The sequence below is a fragment of the Sceloporus occidentalis genome, unplaced genomic scaffold, assembly GCF_023333645.1.
Source record: "Sceloporus occidentalis isolate IW3139 unplaced genomic scaffold, rSceOcc1.0.p SCAF_15, whole genome shotgun sequence".
NCBI lineage: Eukaryota > Metazoa > Chordata > Lepidosauria > Squamata > Phrynosomatidae > Sceloporus > Sceloporus occidentalis.
The window spans coordinates 7,901,410-7,925,175 of record NW_028316995.1 but is presented as its reverse complement, the minus strand read 5'-3'; the positions used below and the strand labels follow the sequence as shown (position 1 = coordinate 7,925,175).

At 40.3% G+C, this 23,766-nt stretch overlaps 1 protein-coding gene across 4 annotated transcripts in view; it reads right to left on the bottom strand.

The window, feature by feature from the left end:
- Positions 1-23,633: 23,633 nt before the first annotated feature.
- LOC149303208 (1-phosphatidylinositol 4,5-bisphosphate phosphodiesterase beta-4-like) overlaps positions 23,634-23,766 on the bottom strand; it is a 52,674-nt gene continuing 52,541 nt past the window's right edge. For 2 of the 4 annotated variants that reach the window (XM_089481474.1, XM_089481475.1), the window contains one exon: positions 23,634-23,722. In XM_089481474.1, the coding sequence (XP_089337600.1) occupies positions 23,634-23,722 (89 nt within the window). The remainder of the gene's footprint in view (positions 23,723-23,766) is intronic. The other 2 variants (XM_089481476.1, XM_089481477.1) reach the window with 1 other exon arrangement.

The window sequence follows — 23,766 nt, the reverse complement described above, 5'->3', positions numbered from 1 at the left end:
TAAATGAGGGCGGTGTTACCCCACAGGTCTGCAAGCTCAGGGTCAGCCCCATGCTGCACTAGGATCTTGACCTCGGGCAGGTGGCCTCTCTCGCAGGAGTAGCTGAGCGCGGTGCGACCTGCGCGGTCACGGCTGTTCACCTCTGCTCCTTTTTCCAGAAGGAGCAGCATGTAGCGCTGCCGGGCCCGGGGCTCAGGTAGCAGAGTGCTGCAGATCAGTGGGGTTCGGCTCAAGTCCCCCCCTCTGGTGTTAACTATCTTCCCATCCAGTGCCTCCAAAATAAATCGGGCCAGGTGCATTTGATCATTGCACATGGCATCCAGAAGAGCCTGGGTTCCATTTCCTTCTCTAGTTGGCTTCCCAGATACCTTGAGCATATTTATTCCTTGGATCCCCTCAACTCCTTCCTTACTGCAAGTCTTAATCTTCTTGCCTGCACATCTATACTTACCACTGCTAGTCAACTCACCTAATTACACTCTGCTACTAGCCTTGTCCAAACAGGGGTCAACTCTTAGATCCAACAGCTAGTCTGACCACAGTAACTCCAAGTTCTCATTACACCAGCCTGCAAGTCCCAGTCTAACAAATTACTGATCACCTATACATTCAACTGCTAGTCCTAACCTACCTTATAGCCAATTATCACTATAACCAACACTCAACTGTAAAGTATTCACTGATACTATGCTAGATCTGTGCTCCTCTTCCACATAGATAATATATAACATATACTGCTGTTACTGAAGTTATTGTAAATCAGTCTCCTGTAAGCACAGTCCTTAATATAAAACCAACGTTCTATTTTGCTACTCAAGGCATAACATTCTGAACATACATGTATTAAGCATCATGCCAAGATACCATAACCCTTCTTTAACACACCATTAGTCTTTGATGCGGTTCCTAACCTCATAAAATAGCATTCACCAATAAGTATCCTCACCACAGACACATAAACCAGACGCTTTGCTATGGACAGCTCCTTTATCCTGCAACAGGTTAGCCCCACTTAGGAAGGTCAGTAAGGAAGGAGTCGTGAGGGGTCCATGAGGTCCTCAGTATGATGTCAGCAGGACATTGTCCTCCAGCTTCTCCCTGCTCATCCAGCTCTTGTCTCCTGGGGCTCACAGAGTGACCTTCATGTCACATCTGATAAGACAGATAAATCGGTTTGTTTAGAAAGGATATCCAGTTCTTGCTTCTCCTCCTCGTCCGCATACAAGTTCTGGAGGGCTGTGGAGCTTCACCCTACGGAGCACCGAGGTCTTTGCTCCGGGGCTTTAGCAAGAGGCGTCTTTGTAGAGGAGCTCGCCCAGCCTCCCGGTGGGAGAGAGTTGGGTGGTGCTTCTGGTGTTTACCGGATCAAAATGGGAAACTAACAAATCCTGATGGCCAAGGATGTGGTTGCATGAGGGTTAACCTTTTAAGTGCTGGTGGTGTTAACAAGTCTGATAACAAAACGGAGAACAACAAAACAGGTTAGCAAAAGAAAAGACTGATTTAAATATGTCATCAGTCAGAGGGGTTAATGGAGATTAAAAAAAACCATTTGCAAACGGTGACAGCCTTAAAATCACTAAAATGGGTATTGGTACCCTCACTAGGTTAACCCTTGGATTAGAAATACCCATGTGGCACTCAAATGGTTAACTGTGTGATTAGTATGTGTGTGTGTGTGTACTCACATTTATCATAAACCATGAATGATCTCAACTCTTTAAATGGGTTAGTTATGCATTTCAAAGCAACACATTTTCTTCATCTCCGAGGCACTGAAAGGGTTAGTGGTAGGGGTTTGGCTGGATTTGCTATAATGAATCCTTATTCACTCTTCTGTGCAAAGATGACATGGCTAGAAGGGTCACTGTATGATGCTTGGACACTGAACACCTGGGGGTTTCATCCTGATTAGGTGATAAATGTGGGAAAGTTATTGTGATGTCTGCCATATTTATTACAAAGGTAAGAAAAATCATGGTACAGCTGTCTGTATATAGTGTGTGTGTATATATATATATATACTTTTATATATATATTTATACACAATATATATATATATATATATATATATATACATATTATTTTTTTTCTTAAATACAATAACATCACATCCATCAAAAAGGACCAGCACTGGTAAAAATCCAGAGACAAAAGTATTATTGGAGCGAAAAACCCTAATGGGAGTGAAAATGAGAAGCACCCATGGAGAGGGGAGGCAGTTATAAAATAAGGAAATGTTCAAGCACCCTGTGTTTTATGGTTTCTTTTTAAATTATTATTATTATTATTATTTAATGTTTTATATAGCACCATCATATTCTGCAGGGATGTACAATGGGTAAACAGGACATATTGAGTAATGCATAAGAATAACAATTTGGACCTACAGAAACAAAAGGTGAGGAGGGCTTACAATCTTGAAGTTAAAGGGACAGTTTAAAGTCCCTGACACCCCCGCTAAAGAAGATTGCACTCTGTGCGTGTTTTAATATGCTTTTTAAATAAATAACTAAAATAAAACACTTACCTGACCCAGAAGATGCAGCCCTGCAGCTGCTCTCACCCTCCATGAGCTGAAGCATTTCTTAAAGTAGCCAATCAATGTCAGGAAAGCTCTTGTGGTAGTGATTGCAATGCATGCGCACAGGGGTCTGAATATATCCCCACCTGCAGCGTTCGCAGAGCCAGTGCCGGAGCTGACTGGCGATAAGTATATCACCAGCATGGAGATGGAGATGTTTCCCTGCCACTAAAAATAATGTTGGAAGTTCCTCTCTAAATGATACGATATATTTTGCAGGGGAAGCTCAGACCTTCTTGCTGGAGGAACATACCTGTGCCATGCAGCGCAAAGTGATGTGAGGGAGTCGAACTCTCCTGTATACTCTTCCTTTAGTGAATAAACCCACTTATTGAAACTTTGTTTACTTTGTTACTTTTGTTTACTTTGTTACTTTTTCCTACATATTTCAGGTGTGTTATAGTGTATGTCTTAACTATATCAATTACCCTCTTTTTAAAAATATACATTTTTTAAGAATTGGCTAGATGCGAGTCTCAAGTCACATACTAGATCTAAAATGGTAAGCAATACACAAGAGAGATGATCAATACCAAATCCGGCTTGACAATACTAACGTTAGATTACTCAAGGGGCCAGCAAGCAGCGTTCTATTTAATGCACTAAGACACTTAACTGTGTCGGAACAATGTTCGATAATGTGGTTAGTGTGTAGTAGTTGTTCCCAAGATGGCTTTCCTCTTTGCCCATTAATGCCACACAATGGAAGTGCCCTGTTTTACATTAATCAGATTCTTCCAGTAATAAAAAGAGATAAAATTCCAGGGATTTCTTAGAAAAAAAACAAAGAAAGACCCTTAAATAGGCTGCAGCCACTTACAACAACATTGCTGAGGTGAAGGTACCCTCCCAAGCGAAGAAGTAAATTGTGTATATATATATATATATATATATATGTATATATAGTAAACGACATACAATAGCAGAGATGAAACCATAATTGATGTGTTTTTTTTATTTCACATTCATTTTTTTTAACTTACTCTCTAGATTTATATTTTCCAGTTCAGACATCTCATCCAACTCCACCAGCCAGTGAGTTTTCTTTAAAGTTTCCCTTCTGATCTCATGATTTTTCATTGGTATTTTTTCCTTTCCCCGGTAAAGTTGTCTCAATTATCTAAGGGTGAAGCAGTAATTCAGAATGTGATGCTGTGGGATTTTGGAAAGATCTCAAAGCAGTCCCAATATGTACAGCTTGGAGGAGAGAAAAGAGACGGAGGATGCAATAGAAACATTTTAATACTTAAAGTGATTTAACAAAGTACTTCAAATTATTTCAAGGGAGGAAAAGTATCATAACTAGATGTAATAATCTAAAACTAGAAGGTCAGAGTCTTAGCTGTAATGTAAGAAAAGTTTGACTTTACTGAGAAGTAGATAAATGGAGAAGTCTCCCAGTAGACATGGTAGAGGTTAACATAGGGTATTTAAACAAGACCAAGGGCAGATTAAGGTGTTTACATCAAGAAAATGGGCAGGCTGAATGGTGAAAATATTATTTAAGTGAAATGAAAATGAGACTATTGTGTTTATGGTTTGGGGTAACCTACCATGGGGCAGTACCCCTTTTAAATATTCAATAATGTGAGGCAAAGACACAAAGGTAATCAGAATAACAGAAAACACATCATGCTACAGAAATAAAGGTAAACAGCAGTCTAGAATGACAATATAGATGTAATATCTCCCCTTGAACCATTATTGTTTTAGATAAATTGTTATACTAATGATGTGGCACTTTTGCTTGATCTGGGTTATTACCATGGCAACCAGAACACTTAACATGCTAATGACAATGCTCTTTTTATGTCTTTAGTAAGCCAACAATAACAATTTCTCTTTAGCAGAGTTTGTGAATCGTGTTCTAGTTCAGCACCATGGACAGCAATACAGACTTTTAAAGAATAATGTTTATTATTAATATTATTATTATTCTTTATTGTTTTAAAGATATAAACATCTGCACAGATGATACAACAACCATTTACCGTCTTGGAAAGACTGCACACTAGCACCGAAGCAACGTTTACACCAATATATATTTTGATCTGTGCATTTGCAGGCGCGTGGCCATTACAAATAGTAACTTAATTGGAGGATAACTCCCCTGGAACATATCAAAGTTTACACATTCAGGGAACAAAATCATTCCTTTGTCACAGGTGGATGAGGATCCCATTTCCCATACTGTAAGCTACAGTGTAAGACCATCAGGGCTAAACTGGTGATGATGTTTGCTCATATCTCTAAATGGATAAATGAGCATTGCCATCCATTACAGGGCCCCATGGTTTGAGTACCAACACCTTAGGGATGCTACAGAAAATAAAGCATCACTTAATAATCAGGCACAGCAAGACCAAAATTAATTGCACTGCCATACAAATCCCCAGACACCTGATGGCAGGGATAGCATTATGTCAGATTGTATTGAGGCATGGGCGTAAAACTGAAGAAGCTAACTTAATTTGGCTCTGGATTGGAAATGCATTGTAAGACTTAGTTAGTACTAGTATCTCTATAATAAGACAGACTTGGGTAACTAAGTGAATAACATGAGGAGGAGCCAGGGTAGGGACCGGAACGTCATCATTACCGCTGGTGTCCAGAAGAGAGGAGCGTGAATATTCACAGTGAGAGTGCCTCCCTCCCCACCGACAGAGACTGGACTAAGGTGAGTGTGGCCCTGAGGAGCAAGACTGAATTTCCACAATACTATAGAAATAAAAAAAACAGAGATTAAAATTAGAAAATATAGCAATAATCAGAACTTTTTCAAAATTGTCAGAATGTTCCCTGCAACACAACATAAGTTCCCTAAGAAGCAATAAAAAACACATATGCTGCTGGGATGGTACATTACGTTCCGAAGTTCTTTAAAATCTCACCATCAAACAGATGTCTAAATATGAGCTTAGTGCAGCTTAATTAATAAAATGTTAAGAGAGGAGAAGAACGGAACAGAGCTATAAGCAATAAACTCTGCGGAGCAGGATAATGTCAGGCATACTTCTAAATAGAAAGTTTGGGGTGTAAAACCGATTTAAACAACTTTTTTGGTTACTTTGATGGCATAGGTCTGATTAAGATTCATGGGAATTTAAGTTCAGCAACAGCGGTGATGTTGATTTTCTCTAGAAGCAGTTGTGTATAACTCTTTTTTTAAAGTGGATTTTGTTGTATAGGTAGTCGCATATGCACAGTACACCCAGAACTGGCTTTTAAAAAAAATATATATATTAGATGTGGTTTTCTCACCTGTACTGCCATCCAACTGTATGCCTTTTGCCGTCAATCATAAATTGATTTTGTTTAAAAATATGAATTTAGATTTTTGGATGTAAATATCTGTTTGCTTTAGTAAATGACGTTTTTAAAGCTCATTGGTGTACAACGTTCATAGGTGTAACGTTCATAGAATGGATCTGGAGCCCAGTGACAGTCAAAGCTCTTTGTGACTGCTGCGGAACCACAATCTGTCATGCATTGGATGGCACTGGAGCAAGCGTGGAGGCAGGTTTCACCAAGGTTGGCCGAGCTGGGAACAGGAACTTAGGATCCAAACCTGGAACTGAATAGGAACCAGGAATGCTGGAACTTGAGGTTTGGAACCTGGAACACTGGACACATGCAATTTCGCACTGTACAATAACCAAGCAAGGAGCCAGGGAAAGTGTGTGTTATAAAGACCTAATTGCACAGTGGGAGCTGATGAAGCAGATTAGAGCAATAGCCACATGATTATCAGGTTGGAAGCTGGTGGCTCGCTGATAGCTCCTGGTGGCTCCAAGGATAATGCACTGGCTTCTACATAACAGATCAACAGTTTGGATCGTGACAGAACCATGACATCAGTTGTGATTTTGGCGGGAATGCATGGTCCTTTTTGCCCATACAAAAATGTTAATAAAAATTAAAGAATGTGCAAGATATGGAAAGAATGGCAAGAGGGAGAATCTGTTGGATTAAATTAACTGCTGTGGTGCCCCTACAATTGTGCTTTGGCTAGTAGATGTTTCAGGTTCCAGGGGTGTTTATCGAGAAAGATGTCAGGGATCGCAGTTACATTAGATGTTTAAGGAAATAAATGGAATTTAAATTACTTACACTTTACAGAGTGTAAAAACCTAATTGCCTATTATGCTTGGGGCAATGACATTTAAGTAAATGTAATAAGTGCTTGGTATTTATATCAGTTGATACTTTGAACCTGAAGAACCAAGCCTGAGGCTACAGAATAAGAAAATGATGTCACAATGATTAACTTTTGATCTCATGGTTTTAAGTTGCGGTGTATGTGAGGATTACTATTCAGTTACATGTGATAGGTTTCTTCTGGCAGCCCAATACACCTTAGCCCTAATACACTAGTAATGACATGGATCTGGGCCAATATTTGCCTTTTTCTGTCACTTCCGACATGATATATTTAAGGCATTATTATTATATATAAGGCATTACACAACATACTATTAATTGTTGTTGATGGCATTGCCAATGATCTACACTCCTTAATGCATCACATGGATTCTGGTTGTCAAAGATGATGTCATTGAGATCTTAGAGAACGTTCCACAACCAACAACCAAAGATTCTTAAATAATCACCCAGATGCTCACACAGATCTTCCGGACAGTAACCAATTGTCAGGAGGATTTTACTTGATGTTCAAACAGATGCTTCAAAAAACATAACTGTCAGGACTCGGGCGATCAGGTCAGGTAGGAGCCCATGCGCAGGGGATACTTGGGGTTCAGTATGTAACCCACGGTGCATGATTATGCAAACAAAGACACCACAAACAGAAATCCAGGTAATGCAGTGTATTTCATGTATATAACAGGACCAGCAAATAAGGGTAATATAGTCTAAGCAAGTAACCGGATGTATGGCAAAATAAAATACAGGTAATAAGTCTTTTGGCAGGGAGCCCGCTTGGAAGGGCGCGACAGACAGAGAGCCCGCTTGGAAGGGCACGACAGACAGAGAGCCCGCTTGGAAGGGCACGCCAGACAGAGAGCCCGCTTGGAAGGGTACGAAAGGCACACAGCCCGCTTGGAAGGGTACGAAAGGCACACAGCCCGCTTGGAAGGGTACGAAAGGCACACAGCCCGTTTGGAAGGACACAAAGCAGGGAGTCCACTTGGAAGGACACAATAGCAGGGAGTCCACTTGGAAGGACACAATAGCAGGGAGTCCACATGGAAGGACACAATAGCAGGGAGTCCACATGGAAGGACACAATAGCAGGGAGTCCACATGGAAGGACACAATAGCAGGGAGTCCACATGGAAGGACACAATAGCAGGGAGTCCACATGGAAGGACACAATAGCAGGGAGTCCACTTGATCAGGACACAAAGCAGGGAACCAGGAACAGTACAGGTGCAGAGCCACAGCAGGAAGGTCCATAGACTTCAATACAAAGGCCCTGACTGAAGGGAAGGGCAGGGCAGGTTCATAAAGGCAGGGCAATCCAGGTAACAAGGCCCAGCTGGATGTAGACTAGGGCTCAACCCAGGTAACAAGGCACACCTGAGTTCTGAGTGCTCCAGAGAGTGGAGAGTGGCCACTAGTGGTTGCAGATGTAAACACCACAGGTATAGAAAACCCATGGTTCAGGCAGCGAAAAATTGGTTCCTGACAGTACCCCCTCCCCAAGGAGCGGCCTCCGGGTGCTCCTGGGACTGTAGAGAGGCAGTATCAAAACCTGTGGTAAGAATTCTTAGCCCTAGCACGTAGAGCTTTTTCAAATACGTGCAGGTCCTCCTTTCTTACTACAGTTCCGTTAGAGGCAATGACGCAGTCTGAGGAAAGGTCATCTGCAGTGCAGTTGTAAGACATAGTGGTATTGGATGCTGGATGCATAGACATGATGGCACTGTTCCATACTCTCTCTTTCTTGGCTGTCCATGCACCAGGGGTCACGAAGCTGCCCTGTACCCAGGGCACCTCTGGGGGCAGGGGGGTAGTACCCAAACTGCGCCGGTTCAAGGCTGGAGTGGCAGGCTTAACAGACTTCTGTTCACGCAGCTGTTGCTCGTAATGGTTAAGTTCTTTCCTATGCACAATTTTCCCGTCAGATGCTAGGATGTAACCAGGAGCCCCTAAGGAGTGTTTTGCTGTTTGGGGTCTACGATTCTTATTCCTGGGAGTAATGGTCCCAACTGCACAAACAGCCGTGGGGTTATCAATTGCGGGTGTGTCTGTTGTATCAGCAACAGAAGCATCTGAAGACACGCTGTCCATATCAGACCAGTCGGTTTCATCAGAGATGGTCTGGAGGTCATCCGACATGGCTTCAGATGGCGCAGAAGTGCCAGGTACTGTGGATTGGTTAACCCCAGGATCACCAGGTTGGGGAAGAGATAGGGTGTGCTCCAGCTTTGATGTGTTGCTGTTGTCACATGCAGGTTCCTGGGCCTGGGGTTTGTTGGTGTGGGTTGCAGAGGGTTTAGCTGGTTTCAGAGGACATTGGGTGATCCAGTGTCCCTTTTTGCCACAGTAAAAGCAAGATTCCTCATCACGCCTTTGTTGCAATTCGGTTGCGGTAAGGGGTTCACGTTTCCTAGAAGATTTCTTTTTCATACTGGTAACAGGCTTGTTGGATTTCTCAGGTGATGTAACAGGTGTAGGTGAATGGTCTTCATGAGAGTGATTGGAGTTGGAGTCCCAGATTTGCATTAATGATTTGCACAGTTCAAGTAAACATTCTCCTATCACGTTGATTACTGAAATTAACCCCGCTGACTCCTTGTAATGGCCTTTGTATTCTGTCAGGACTCGGGCGATCAGGTCAGGTAGGAGCCCATGCGCAGGGGATACTTGGGGTTCAGTATGTAACCCACGGTGCATGATTATGCAAACAAAGACACCACAAACAGAAATCCAGGTAATGCAGTGTATTTCATGTATATAACAGGACCAGCAAATAAGGGTAATATAGTCTAAGCAAGTAACCGGATGTATGGCAAAATAAAATACAGGTAATAAGTCTTTTGGCAGGGAGCCCGCTTGGAAGGGCGCGACAGACAGAGAGCCCGCTTGGAAGGGCACGACAGACAGAGAGCCCGCTTGGAAGGGCACGCCAGACAGAGAGCCCGCTTGGAAGGGTACGAAAGGCACACAGCCCGCTTGGAAGGGTACGAAAGGCACACAGCCCGCTTGGAAGGGTACGAAAGGCACACAGCCCGTTTGGAAGGACACAAAGCAGGGAGTCCACTTGGAAGGACACAATAGCAGGGAGTCCACTTGGAAGGACACAATAGCAGGGAGTCCACATGGAAGGACACAATAGCAGGGAGTCCACATGGAAGGACACAATAGCAGGGAGTCCACATGGAAGGACACAATAGCAGGGAGTCCACATGGAAGGACACAATAGCAGGGAGTCCACATGGAAGGACACAATAGCAGGGAGTCCACATGGAAGGACACAATAGCAGGGAGTCCACATGGAAGGACACAATAGCAGGGAGTCCACATGGAAGGACACAATAGCAGGGAGTCCACATGGAAGGACACAATAGCAGGGAGTCCACTTGATCAGGACACAAAGCAGGGAACCAGGAACAGTACAGGTGCAGAGCCACAGCAGGAAGGTCCATAGACTTCAATACAAAGGCCCTGACTGAAGGGAAGGGCAGGGCAGGTTCATAAAGGCAGGGCAATCCAGGTAACAAGGCCCAGCTGGATGTAGACTAGGGCTCAACCCAGGTAACAAGGCACACCTGAGTTCTGAGTGCTCCAGAGAGTGGAGAGTGGCCACTAGTGGTTGCAGATGTAAACACCACAGGTATAGAAAACCCATGGTTCAGGCAGCGAAAAATTGGTTCCTGACAATAACATTAAAATACACAAAAGTTGGGTCATATTTTTCTAAAGTATGCATGTTTAAGGTGCTGATTCTGTCCACATAAATTACTAAAACAGAGACATACAGAAAGCCAAAGGGTTTGAGCATATATGATGCATAAGAAAAGCAACATGAAAAAATAGAGAATATGGAAAATAGCGAAACGTAGATGCAACTGAATGCTTCCTTCTATTGTTGTGTAAAAGATGTTATTAAAGAATTCTAACATCTGCCACAGAAGGTGATTTTTATAGCTGTCATGAAACATGCAGCTGCATTCATCATGTATGTTTCCAATATGTTACCCTTTTGAGCTCTTTTTAGAAACGTCAGTTTTTTGTGTGTGAACATTTTGGCTTTTTATAAAGTAACTAAGATTATTGCCAGTTTTTTAATAATAAAATCTTTCTTTTTTTATTGAAGATTTGTCAGATAAAATACACACACAAAAAAAAAATGACATCAGATGGGGCAGGTGGTTATATGTAAAGGGATGCAGGACAAATAAAGGGTAGGGATGTTCGAAGGAGCAAAAGATAGATTATCAGACAGTTGTTTCTTTAGTTCTAAACTATCTCCAGAGATTTTACCCTTTTCATGTGGGTCATCGCCCCCCTAAATAAAAATTTCAAGGGATTATTCGGGTTAATAGATTGTTGTTAGATCAGGTTACATGAATGTTTATTCTGTTAAAGCTATAATGCACGCGGCAGTATTAATAATCTGTGGGGGTTAGCCCGATCATCCCAAATTTAGTTAAAATGTTATTTTGTAAGTTATTCCTTAGACCAAGTATGATCCACCAGTTGTTCTAAGCTAATTATAGAGAGACCATTTTTCTTGACATTGGGCTAGACTCTTTCCCAAAAAAAATGTTTCAGACAAGGTATAATTCTGCTTCAAAGAGCTTTGTTAGATTTGGTTTCATACAAGAGGAAGGGCATAGAGTTTTACTCTCCAAACTTTCATTTTGCCGGCTAACCCAGCTCGCTTGATTTCTTTGTTCTTTGGAAACAACTGAATGTAAGGGTTTCTAAAATTCCACCAACACCTTGATTGCTGGAAACCTTTTTAATGTAAATATTTGAAAAAATTCCTCCAACGCCATAACCTTTGGAAACCACTCAACACAATAGCTTGTAAAATGTATCCACCGCAATATATCTTTGAACAAGCATTTAATTTATGTTCCAGTACAAATATTTGTAATCTTCATTTAAAAACAACTTGTTTCATATTTTGCCTATATATAGTACTGCTTTCTTGTCAACTTCAAAACATGGTCATTGAAAAAAAAATGTCCAAGAAGACTGTGAAGCACAGAATAATGGTTTACATGCCATAGACATGGTTATCATCTGGCAGCAAGGTGGGGGCAGTTGCAAAGGAATGAAACAGTAAGTGAAAAGCAAGGAGGCAATGAAATACTGGAGAAAGTGATATCCTGTGGGTTATGTATGATGCAGGCATTGTCCTGGGGTCAATGTATGTTGCACACATTGTCCTAGTGTTCCTTCGTCTTCTGCTACTGTTGATCTACTGTTGATCCACCCATTGGTAGTATGTTTGCTAACGGGTTATGATGTCACAACATGGCATCTGATTTCTTAACAGCATACAAACTGGTGAAACGTAAGGAGAGAGAACTGTGGGGAAGGTGGCACAGATCTTCCTACTACACAACTGGACCACCAAGTAATGATTTTGCAGGCGGTGCTGAGTGGCTGGATCTCCTAGAACCCAGAGTACTATTGCAACTGTACCACCAATACTCTTATGGTTACTCCTGCATGATGGCATCAAGCTGGTGAGATTTTATCTGGGAGGAAATCGAGAACCGTCTTTAACAGAACTTTCTGACTGTTGTGAAGAGTCATTTGGGTACAAAGTGGTAAAACTAATCACTATGGTGGCAGCACCACTACACCAGAATTGTTCTTTATATAAAAACCTGCCTGTCTCTATTCCAAAGAAATATATTAACTGGAAGTTTAACTGTTCCTTATGAATGCAGAATGTTTTATGTACTCTTGGCAAATAATAACAGAAGGTACTAAAGTAATTTTTCACATAAATCTCTAAAGCTTTTGCTTATTGCCATAGTAGTCTTTCACATTTGAACTAAGATCACATCATATAAAACCAAAACATATATTGTGTTTTAGCACAGTTTTATTAACAAGGTTACTATAAAATATCTAAACAGAACAAATCCAGAAGAAAAAATTCAAACACTAGACCGATGATCCTTTGTCACAATGTCAAAAATAAAAGCAGTAGTTATGCAACTACATTATGCAATTGTGCATTTAAACAAAAGGTGCGTTAGAAAAGACTCTTGCGGCTGCTGGAGTTTGCATGAATACACAATGCAGGATTGTGACTATTTCAAAGTTTTACAGTTTTAGTTTTTTCACTGTTTTAATCAATGCATGAAAAATAAAGCTGGGTGGAAAGGGGAGTATAAATGTTAAATACATAAATTGTCACGTATAATAACTTGTGAATATTATATCCTGGTACACCAGAGGTGGCCAACCTTGGCATATCTGGGTATGCGTTAATGTAAAACTTCTTTTTCAGCCTGTCGTAAGCTCGTGCTGGGAAGAATAATACAAGTGAATTTGTAGATTGACTACTGCTAAAGTGAAGGGGCACATTTTGGAATTAAGGCTACTGTGAACCATGATTCATGGAATACGATAATTCTTAGCTAACAAAAGGTATTCTTTAAGGGCTTGCAAAGGATCATAGGAGTAGAAGTCTGTAGATAATCACCTTTTATTATTAATGTTGACCTTATTTGCATGCGCCTACCCAGAATCCCTTGTGGTTGTGGCAGCACCATGACATTTCTGAGGGAAAGACAAGCCTTCTGGCTTGTCTGGTGTCTGTAGAAGAGTGTTTAATAATATTTCTACTACCCCCTTTATTTTAAGTGGAAGGGTTTTCTGTCACCTTTACCCACCATAACTTATGCAATGGTATTTCTTAGCTATTCCAAGCATCAAGTGCTAAGCCAATGTCATAACTTCTTGCTGATGAACCTCCTTAAGGATGAATCAGCTGGTGTTCCTAACTTCTTGGCATTTTGGCTAAGATCAAGTATAGTATTCCTTTGGACAGGGGTGGGATACACTGATCCTCTGGCCTAAGGGCTGGGAAAGCAATGGAGCCTGAGGTGCTGAAATGTTCTGAGGTTCTGTTGGAGCCAACAGAAATGCTGGAGTCACCGTGTGCAGTATTGCATGCCACTGCACACGGTGAGCGCATGATCTCACTGGTGGTCTTCCTTTACTTCTTTTTTCCCTTGTACCATCAGGAATCTGGCTAGGCCAGCAATGGTCTGCCCCTAAATTTTTTTTTTTAATTTATGTATCACTTTGTTTTTCACAAGTGCCAATTAATTTTCCCTTCATTGATTTCATCTTTTTTTTATTCATGGTGAGGCCTTTATCACGATTTGGCACACGATTTGGTCACTTTGTTTTTGAACACCGTTTTCTTTTTAGAGGCAGTGAAGCCTGGACTTTGCTGGAGGAGGATTGGGAGCCTTCTGGCCCCTTCCTCTTTTCCAAAAAGGACAGCAAAGGAGTCTCACCCTTCGGGGTGAGACTCGAGATCCGACCCTCCCATGGGGGGGGGGGAGAATTTCTCTGGGTTCCCCGTGAGGAAACTCAGTATCGTATTCTGGCTTCTGCTGCCCATGGCACAGTTGCAGCACCCAGGAGCACGCACCTCGGGCTCCAAAAAAGCTTTGGACAGGGGGTGGGAAACACTGATCCTCTGGCCTTAGGGCTGGGAAAGCATGGAGCCCGAGGTGTTAAATTGCCCTGGCAGAAATGCCGGAGTCACCGTGTGCAGTATTGCACGCCGCTGCACATGGTGAGCGCACGTTTTGCACTGGCGGCCTTCCTGCACTCTTCTCCATATGGGCTTGGAGTTAAGAATTTATTTTTCAATCTGGCTAGGCCAGAAATGGCCCTTATTTATTTTTCTTAAATTATACATTCACAATGTTTTTACACTTGTGCCTGTTAGTTTCGCGTTTTGCATTGCACAATTTGTTTTGGACTCATGGCGAGGACACGACCATGATTTTGTTTTCCCGATTTTGTTCCCATGTTTTTTGGACACTGCTTTTTTTAAAGCAGTAAAGCCTAAAGGGGGTTACTCCCTTGCGGGAGTGCCCTGAAGGTTAAAGGGGTCTCACCCTTCGGGGAGAGACTCGAAGATCCGGCTCCCCCATGGGGGGGGGGGATTTGTCTGGGTTCCCTGTGTGGGAACTTAGTATCTTATTCTGGGCTTCTGCTACATGCACAGAACAGCACCAACGGAGCACGCACCTCGGGCTCCACAAAAAAAAATTAAAAAATAAAAAGCTGTTGTTCCTCGCTTCTCGCTATTTTGGCTAAGATCAAATGTAGTACCCTATGGGAAGGGGAAAACATTTGATCCTCTGGCCTTGGGGCTGGGAAAGCATGGAGCCTGAGGTGTTAAATTGCCCTGGCAGTAATGCACGCCGCTGCACACGGTGAGCGCACATTTTCCACCGGCGGCCTTCCTGCACTTTCTTCTCCTTGTACCCTCTGGTCTTGGAGTTAAGAATTTTATTTTTGAATCTGGCTAGGCCAGAAATGGCTTGCCCTTGTTTAGTTTTAATTTATACATTCACGTCTTAAAATTTGTTTTTGGGTTTTGTGCTTTGACTCACATGCGAGGCCACGTTCACGGTTTTGACTTACGATTTTGTACCACTTTTTTTGGATCACTGTTTTTCTTTTGAGGCAGTGAAGCCTAAAGGGGGTTACTCCCTTGCGGGAGTGCCCTGAAGGCTAAAGGGGTCTCACCCTTTGGGGTGAGACTCGAAGATCCGTATTCTGGGCTTCCGATGTCTCACCGCACGGAACAGCACCAAAGGAGCACGCACCTTGGGCTCCAAAAAAACCCCCAAAAACCTGTTGTTCCTCTGCCTTTTGGTTAAGATCAAGTGTAGTACTCCTAGGACAGAAGGGGGAAAAGATTCATCCTCTGGCTTTAGGGCTGAGATAGCATGGAGCCTGAGGTGTGTATTTGAGCCCCAGCTTGTAGTACGCTGGGCCACTTTCCATGGTCTGCACTCCCCACCTGTGGATGTGAATCGCACAATGAAGCACTGAAGGCCTTACTACTGGAGCACTTCCCTTTACTTGACCCTTATGGGCTCCAGCCTTCTGGCTGGGTGTGCAGTGTATACAGACAATTTCTTCTCACACCAGCCAGTAAGGCTGGGGCTTCCATTGGGAGCATTTTGTATATAGTTTTGTCACATGATTGCACTGGTTTTTTGTTTTTTTTTACAGTGAATGTGTGTTTTTACTTTTTGATATATTTTTTGTTTTGAAAGTTTGTTGATACAGGATATGACACTGAAAAGCCATGGCAGAGCTAGGTCTCTTAAAGGTCTGGCTTTTCTGGTGAGGAGGTGAGTTAAGTAGCTCTTCTGAGCAGCCCCCCTCCTCCAAACGACAATTTCAGTGACCCCAAAGGGGCCAAGAAGATCCGGCCCACCTGCCTTATGGAGGGACTGAAGGAAGGGGTCACATATCCTTCAGGAGTGCGACCACCGAAGAAGACGAAGAAGGGGACCTGGTGTCCGCTGTAGCCTTATGGCACTTTGGCATCTCGGGGCTTAAAAAAAGAAAGCTGTCCATGAGTGGTAATCTGGCTCTTGCACCTCTTCCCAAGTTTTGTCTAAAGGCTTGTACAGCGGGCAATTACTTTCAAGCGATCCATATATTAAGTGGCTATAGAGGCAAAAGGTGATTATTGTTGACCTTATTTGCATGCGCCTACCCAGAATCCCTTGTGGTTGTGGCAGCACCATGAGGGAAAAACAAGCCTTCTGGCTTGTCTGTTGTCTGTAGATGAGTGTTTAATAATACTTCTACTACCCCTTAATTTTAAGTGGAAGGGTTTTCCATCATGTACACATGTGTATAAATACAAATATATATATATGCAAATATTTATCTAATCATAAATAAATGGCAAAAAACCCCAAAAATATATGCATGTTAACAGTGTTATATACCTTTCTTTATATGTATTTGATTTCCAACAATGCTACATATAAATGAAGAATCAATACACTTCCATCAATGCTATGTGTTAACTGCAATGCTACATAGCAAAGCTTCAATACATCCCGTCCATGCTACATATTAACAGAGCTTTAATTTAATACATAATTCTATGCCCGATATTAACCGCTGATGTGTGTGGGAATACATTTTCATCAGTAAAACATTTTAATTACGTAGTAGCGTATCCATCAATGTCAAGTAGAATACTGCATCTACTTGATTTAATTCATGTCAGATTTAATAATATAGCAACCTACCTCCTTCAGTATCTGGCCTTAAATGTATAAGAGCATACACTAGTTAAATGATCATGAAATACAGAGCAAATCTGAATATTGATGAGGTCCCAGGAAAAACTAATTATTTTCTTGTTGCCCAACTGATTAGACATCAATTAGTATCAATGCTGATGTTCGTGCCGCAATCATATAAACCATGACACTTATAAGAGTTTAATCTAAGGTTGCTTCTGGATTTGGTTTTACATGCATCCTTGACCAGAAGGTGCTAACCCTCTCTTGTGTGTATTCATAACAAGGATAATATGGAATTGTTAAGGTATTGGAATTATACATGGTGTTTTTTTGATCTATCGGTAAAGATCTTTTAACAGGCAAGTAAATTAAATCAACATAAGATCTTCTTCAAAATCCATTTAACCTGCTTTACAATGAATTTGATAATGAGAGAGCTTGCCTACCCACAGATCAAATAGGTCGATCTCTGAACAGATGCTACCTAGACATAATTATGAATTATAACATATGAACTGTGTAGTTGTGGCTATAAATCTACGTAACTGGTTATAAGAGGTACATTTTTCTCTAAAAACCCCCAAATAAATATAATCTTAGATAAAATACAGTATTTAAATGCTTTATGACCTGTTTTTCTAAATGATATTTATCAATGGCAGTCTCAGGAGAAGCCATACAAATGTTCTTTTGTTGCTTTATATGTTAGAATTGGTAACTAGCATCTAATAGTCAACTGGTATTAAAGTTTGACTGTAGAGTGAGCATGATCCGGGCTGGCCCCATCATATCGGTGGTCTAGACAGTGAAGACAGCTCACCAAGCAAGTGGATCCATGGAGGTGCCACCAGAACATAGTTCACCAAGGGTGCTAGAAACCCTTAGCCAAGCACAGGTAGTAACCTAGTGCTATATGACAGTAACCCAGAAAGGGCCGAGCACTTTTATGTTTTCAATAGGAAGCTCGTCTAAGGCATCATCGGCATAATATATTCAGCAATTATTTTTCGGTTATTTAAATTTTAAGATTATGCGATATATTAATTTTAGATACACTGCACAAACTCTAACACAATATAAGTTACAGTATTTTTTACAGAACAGAAAACAAAACAATCTGACTGTGTAGATCTATAATATGCAATGCAATAATAAATAAAACTGAAACATTATTATAATGGTAACAGACAAAGCAGATTGCCGTGGTAAAACCTTCATCAGACAGAAGAAAAAAACTGTAATTTTCTCTTCTGCCCTTGAGAAAAAAAACTCTAAGCTGCATGGTATAGGATGTACATTACAGATGATATATTCCATACCCCACTGATTGCCCCGTTCATGGTCTGGGCATATAGAAAATGGGTAATGATGACGCAATTTCATTTCTATGGGTTTATATACTGGACAGCATCACAAACAAACCATTATATTTTTAATACGGACAATGAATATGATTTGCTATTTTATAAAGATTAGTTAAGACTTTAGAGTGTTGACGGCTACATAATAACATAATGCTACAGGATCATCGTTCATTGGTTTTACAATAATATAAGCATTTTTGGAAGGGATTAAGTTGGTACTTAAATGAACAAAGTAATAAAAGACACATCCAGCTTTCATCCCTTTCGATGCTGTCTTCTGTTGATTAAAAACTGAACACCTGAGGTGATGTTCGCTTGCATGTGCACAAGCCTCCTGTAAGGAAAAAGATTAAGTTTCTCTTTCTTAATAACTGCAAAAGACAATGTTTGAACAGCATCCTTCTGTATCGGTGTTGAAAATGAGGAATTATTAAGGTTACATCAGTAAAAATGTTTGATGTTAGAATTACAGGACAGCAGGGGATTTATGTTTACAAGAGAAAAAAAAAAAGTTATCTATACAAAAAAGCATTTAGCCATGAATATGTCTTTAGAAAAGGTGGTCGTTAACTGAGAAATTTCTTAAAAATAGAAAACAGAACAATTTCACAGCAAGTAAGCTCAACATGTGTCCAGTCATAGGCGAGATTAAGGATTTATGAAGTTCTACAGAGAACAGTTAAATGTGGGAAAAAAAGAAAATATTAAATTTGAGTTCCTCAAGTGTCAACGTGTTGTCAGGATCTCTTCAAATGAGCGCTAGTCTATCATTTTCAGTGCTTGACATTAAGATGTTTTTGCAATTAAAAAAACACCTGTGCTCAAGTAAGGGGAAACAGAAGTGATTGGGATCCAAGTAACCAATGTTGAGAAAGTCTGGTCTAAATAGTCTTTAGGTGGTCTTCAGGATGGACTGTGTCATATTATGCTAATACTCAAAGAAGGTTGCTAGTGATACAAAACTCAAATACAGAGCAAATCATAAATGAAGTGGTCAAAATATGTTAACCTCTCAAAAGAACAATTATATCTTTCCTGCAATCTTTTCTGTGAACATGGAAGCCCATGGATTGTGCCACCAACTCTTCTATCTAGAAATTGTTTATTTTGAGTTATTTGAAAGCATGAATTAAACTTGCAGAGTTACACAATTGTTTTGGCCAATGACACCAATCATTAATGAGGCATGGATAGCATCCTCTCCTTAAAGAGATGTAGAGTTTAATTACTACTGAGTGACAGGTAAAAGAATAACCCAGGCTTCCATGAAGTTGTCCTGAAAACCCGTTTACCATTATTGTGGATGCCACTTTATTCTGTTTAATTAAACCTATATGGGTATGAATAACAATATTGTACAATATCTTTAAGTGATTATTCATTTAGCATTGCATTCACTTTTACTTTGATCAAGTTTTCATATAACCGTTTTGACCATTTCTGTGCTGTTCCTTTAAGATCCTGAGTTTCTTGCTATAACGGGAATGGGCTCCCCAGACCTTCTTACAAAGCCTACAGACCACCTTACAATCGTTTGGTATGGTGCTTTCATTTGTAAACTAAATGATGACCAGAACCAAATACAGCAGGACCATTAGCTGTGGTGGAGCCACCAGTGCTGCAGTAAAACATGTATAACTACATGGGGATGGAAAAATATAGAGTACTGGACGGGAAATATGTCTCTGTGACAATTACCCAGTATTTTGGTCACTCAGTGGTAGATCATCACGGGTCTTGTGTCTTCTATTCCGCTGGATGCCAGTCAACGTCCAGGCAGGTCTGAGCATAATTCTTTCCTTGCTGTGAAGGGCCTCCACACAGAAACATGGAAAGCTGGAGTGTTCTGAAGTTGGTATCATTGCAGACGTTAACTGACTGCTTTAGGTTTGAAGTTTTTTAAAATGGTAACAGTAAATTTAAGGAGGCTTACAAAGTGAAATGTAAAGTGAATCTACCCCCCCTGTACTACCCTCTTCAACACATTTGTGGTCTTTTCACTAGGAGGTTGGGAGGTCAGTGGACTTCTGTTGAGCCTCAAATGAATCTACATGCTATGCTATCAACAATGGAGGCTGTGACCTATCGTGATGGCTGTGAGCTAAAAAGTTTATAAGAGTTGCCTTATGTCATTTCTAGGTGAAAAAGAGTCACAATAGGATTTGTTGAATAATAGTCACAACAGCAAAAATGGACACATTTACCCCACAAATCACAGCAGTGTAAATAAAGGCAATTGTGAGCTAGTGGAAGACCGAGACATGGATACAGGCACAAATAAATGACCAATTAGTATTCACAGCAATTCTAGCATTTGTGTATCAACAGACCAGAAGAAAGTGGTGTTGGTATCATTTTATACCATATAAACATTGCAAATATTTGTAAATATGTAACAAAATATTTTAATGACGTTTGATAGCACAATTCTGTTGGTTTACCATTTTTTTGCTAACAATACATCCACAAAGAACAGGAAAATTGAAAATGCTACATTTTTTTTGTAGTTGTGGATTATATTTTCTATAATATTTGGGATTTAAAAAACAAACCCCCCCCCCCCCACATTTAGACATTTTGATATGTTTGATTTGCTAATAGATGAAAGGATGGAAACTGAAAAGCACTATGTCGTAAGGAAGGAGATGAACAGGACTTTTCATTACTAAGCACGTCTACTGCTTGGAGTGTCAGAAGAAGGAACATACAAAGAACCGGTGTTTAGAACACTGAGATTCATAAATAAATTGTTCTAAGCTACTAGTTTCTTAACACGGTTTGTACTGACAACATGAATATGTTGCTAGTATGTTCACCAACATGCATTTGTCTGGAATATACATACTGCAGGCTGAGGGACCATGCAAGTAATCTCCCTGGAAAACTGCGTGACCAATAATCAACCATAAAACATTAGAAATTCTGCATACATCTTTTTTTTGTGTGAAATTATCCTGTATAATATATACGAGAAACCACAAATCTTTATTGGCCACATTTAACTGCATATATAATCCTCTGACTTGCAGATGGGCAAAGACTGGCTGCCCAAGCACACAAAGGGTTTAAAAAGAACCCCCCCCTCCCTCCCTCAAATCATTTCATAGGTAAATAATATGATGTGTGCTACGTTAAAACAGTATATTTCAGAAATACAGCATGGCTATGATCTAATGCATAAAAGGTACTTATTACAGGTTCTTGCAGAACATGCAAATGTAATAATCATGTTTACAAAGTCCCTGTGTTAACATGGATAGTCTACAATATTTCATTACAGGTATATATATATATATATATATCTTGTATTTCTTCACAGTTACAAACCTACTGTTTCTCTCGTTGCAGTGTCAGTGTACAACAAACAGACACCAGGGGTTTGCAGCATTAAAATGAATATGCATTTTCTGTACAATTGGCTGTAAACTTGTCTTAAAGTGCCTATAGCATGATCCTTTTAACATATGAGCACTGATTCCAAAAGGGACATCCCTGTGTTATTTATTGCTTTAAAACATTTCCATAACATCCTACCAAATCTTTTTTTTTTATTCTGTATTTACCAGCGAATAAAGATAAAACAACCCGTTACGCTTCAAATGAAAGCACTCTGTTACACATTTCCCAAAATTCAAGTAATTAAAACATCGCACATTTATTAAATTATTAACATAACCCTAATGTTGCAGCTCAGAATATATATTTATAGTTATATGTTATATCTTTGGTGCCGGCTAGGCTTTTATTCTATAACATACACAAAAAGTAGTACAAATACTTCATTTGCGACACTGAAGGATATGTAAAAATAAAGACGGCTAATGATGAAAAAGATCCCTTTAGGCTTATTTTTCCCCTCCATTTATTACAGTAGTATCTAAAAAGATGTCTTTGTGAAGGTGAGCGCCAGTCTTTTTTTTTTTTCTTTTACAAAACACTCTCAAAGTGAGGCCGAAAAATGAAGAAAAAAAATTCAGTGTTAAACTAAAAAGTCTAAAAGGGTGACTTTTTTCGTACACAGTTACAACAGTGCAAAGGATACATTGACATAAAATTGTAGCACTGTTGCGTCGTTCTAAATATATTGCATCATATCCAAAACCCAAGTATCAAATAATCCACAATTTCAGTTCCATCGTCTATTTTGGTCCAGTGTTCTCCGCTTTTCCCTGTTTTATATACATGAGCAGATGCTACATTTGCATCGATTGCATCGATTTGGACCCCACAATAGCTTTTTACACGGCTTGCATTTTTCGTCTTTCAAGTGACCTATAATTTTATTTTTGCATTTAAAAATCATTTCAAGCAGTTATGTCAACCGATTAATGATTAACATAATATTACCCCAATATATTTCCGTAATTTGTTAAAATTCCTCCCTTTTACTTGTATCCCTTTAAAAAAATAAAAAAATAAAAAAATAAAAAAAAAAAAGAAGCAAAAAAATGATTTAAAAAAAATGAAAGGCTGTTCTTCCCAGGATATTACTGAATGTTCTGTGAGCACACGTTTAATCCTTCCAAGTTCTATTCTTCATCCTGACAAGGCTGAGCTCTCGGATATGCATTAAGGATAAAATTATGATACTAAGCGGCAAGAAGAGGGAGAATATTTTTTTTTTAAAATAAAGTTGCTGATTTTCTTGCTGCCCACGCCAGCCAGAACGAGAAAATTGCTTGGATACGGTAAGCAATTTGGATTTGTGATCAACAAACACCCTCTGTCACTTTTGCTGTTTTGTTCTTTACCTTTCGATATCCTCAATATACAATTTAGAGTGAATGGTAATGGTCTCCAGGCACAGCTTAAGAGAATGGTATTTGGGGACACCTGCAGATGGGAACACGTTGTGCTTGCTGGACATTTTTACAGTTTCCAGATGGGCCTATTTCTGCGCGCCTAGAGTTAAACACCTTAACGCAATTATTAACCGTTCTAAAAAAACATGCAAAATAGAGACACCGGCCAGTGAACACTGATGCAAGGTACCTGATATATTCTCAAAGTCATTTGATGCAATGGCACTGCTTAGTGAATACAGCCCACGGCTCTTAAACATGAGCCGCATGTAGCGCAGACGAAGTCATCAGAGAACCGTAGCACTCAATCGAAAAACATGGTTCGCTTACAATTCTCTCACCTCAGTATCCATGTGAGTAAAAAATAAAATACTAAAAAGGTGAACAAGACACAGGCTGCAAATAATAAAAATATGAACATACTGCTATGCTAAATAAAACGATCTCTCAGTAGCTTTAGAACTCTATTTCTTTAGAATAAATATAACAGTGCTCAAAATGTTAAAGGGAAAAATGCCAGTCCTAGAACCTAGTGCCCCCACTTTCCGCCTGCACACAGGGGTACAGTATGAGCGCACGCTCCATCGTCAGTGTCTGTGCTCTGTATTGTACAGTGTTCTTCAGAGGACAGTGGATTTTCTTGACTTCAGTTAGCATTTTGCAGTCTTACACAACTGTTGCTGGCCTGCGGCCCATCTCTGCCTCCAATCTGACCATCTGCTGCATCTCCTTTGCCTACGGACAGAAAAAGATCACACGTGACCGTGGCAATGAAGCAT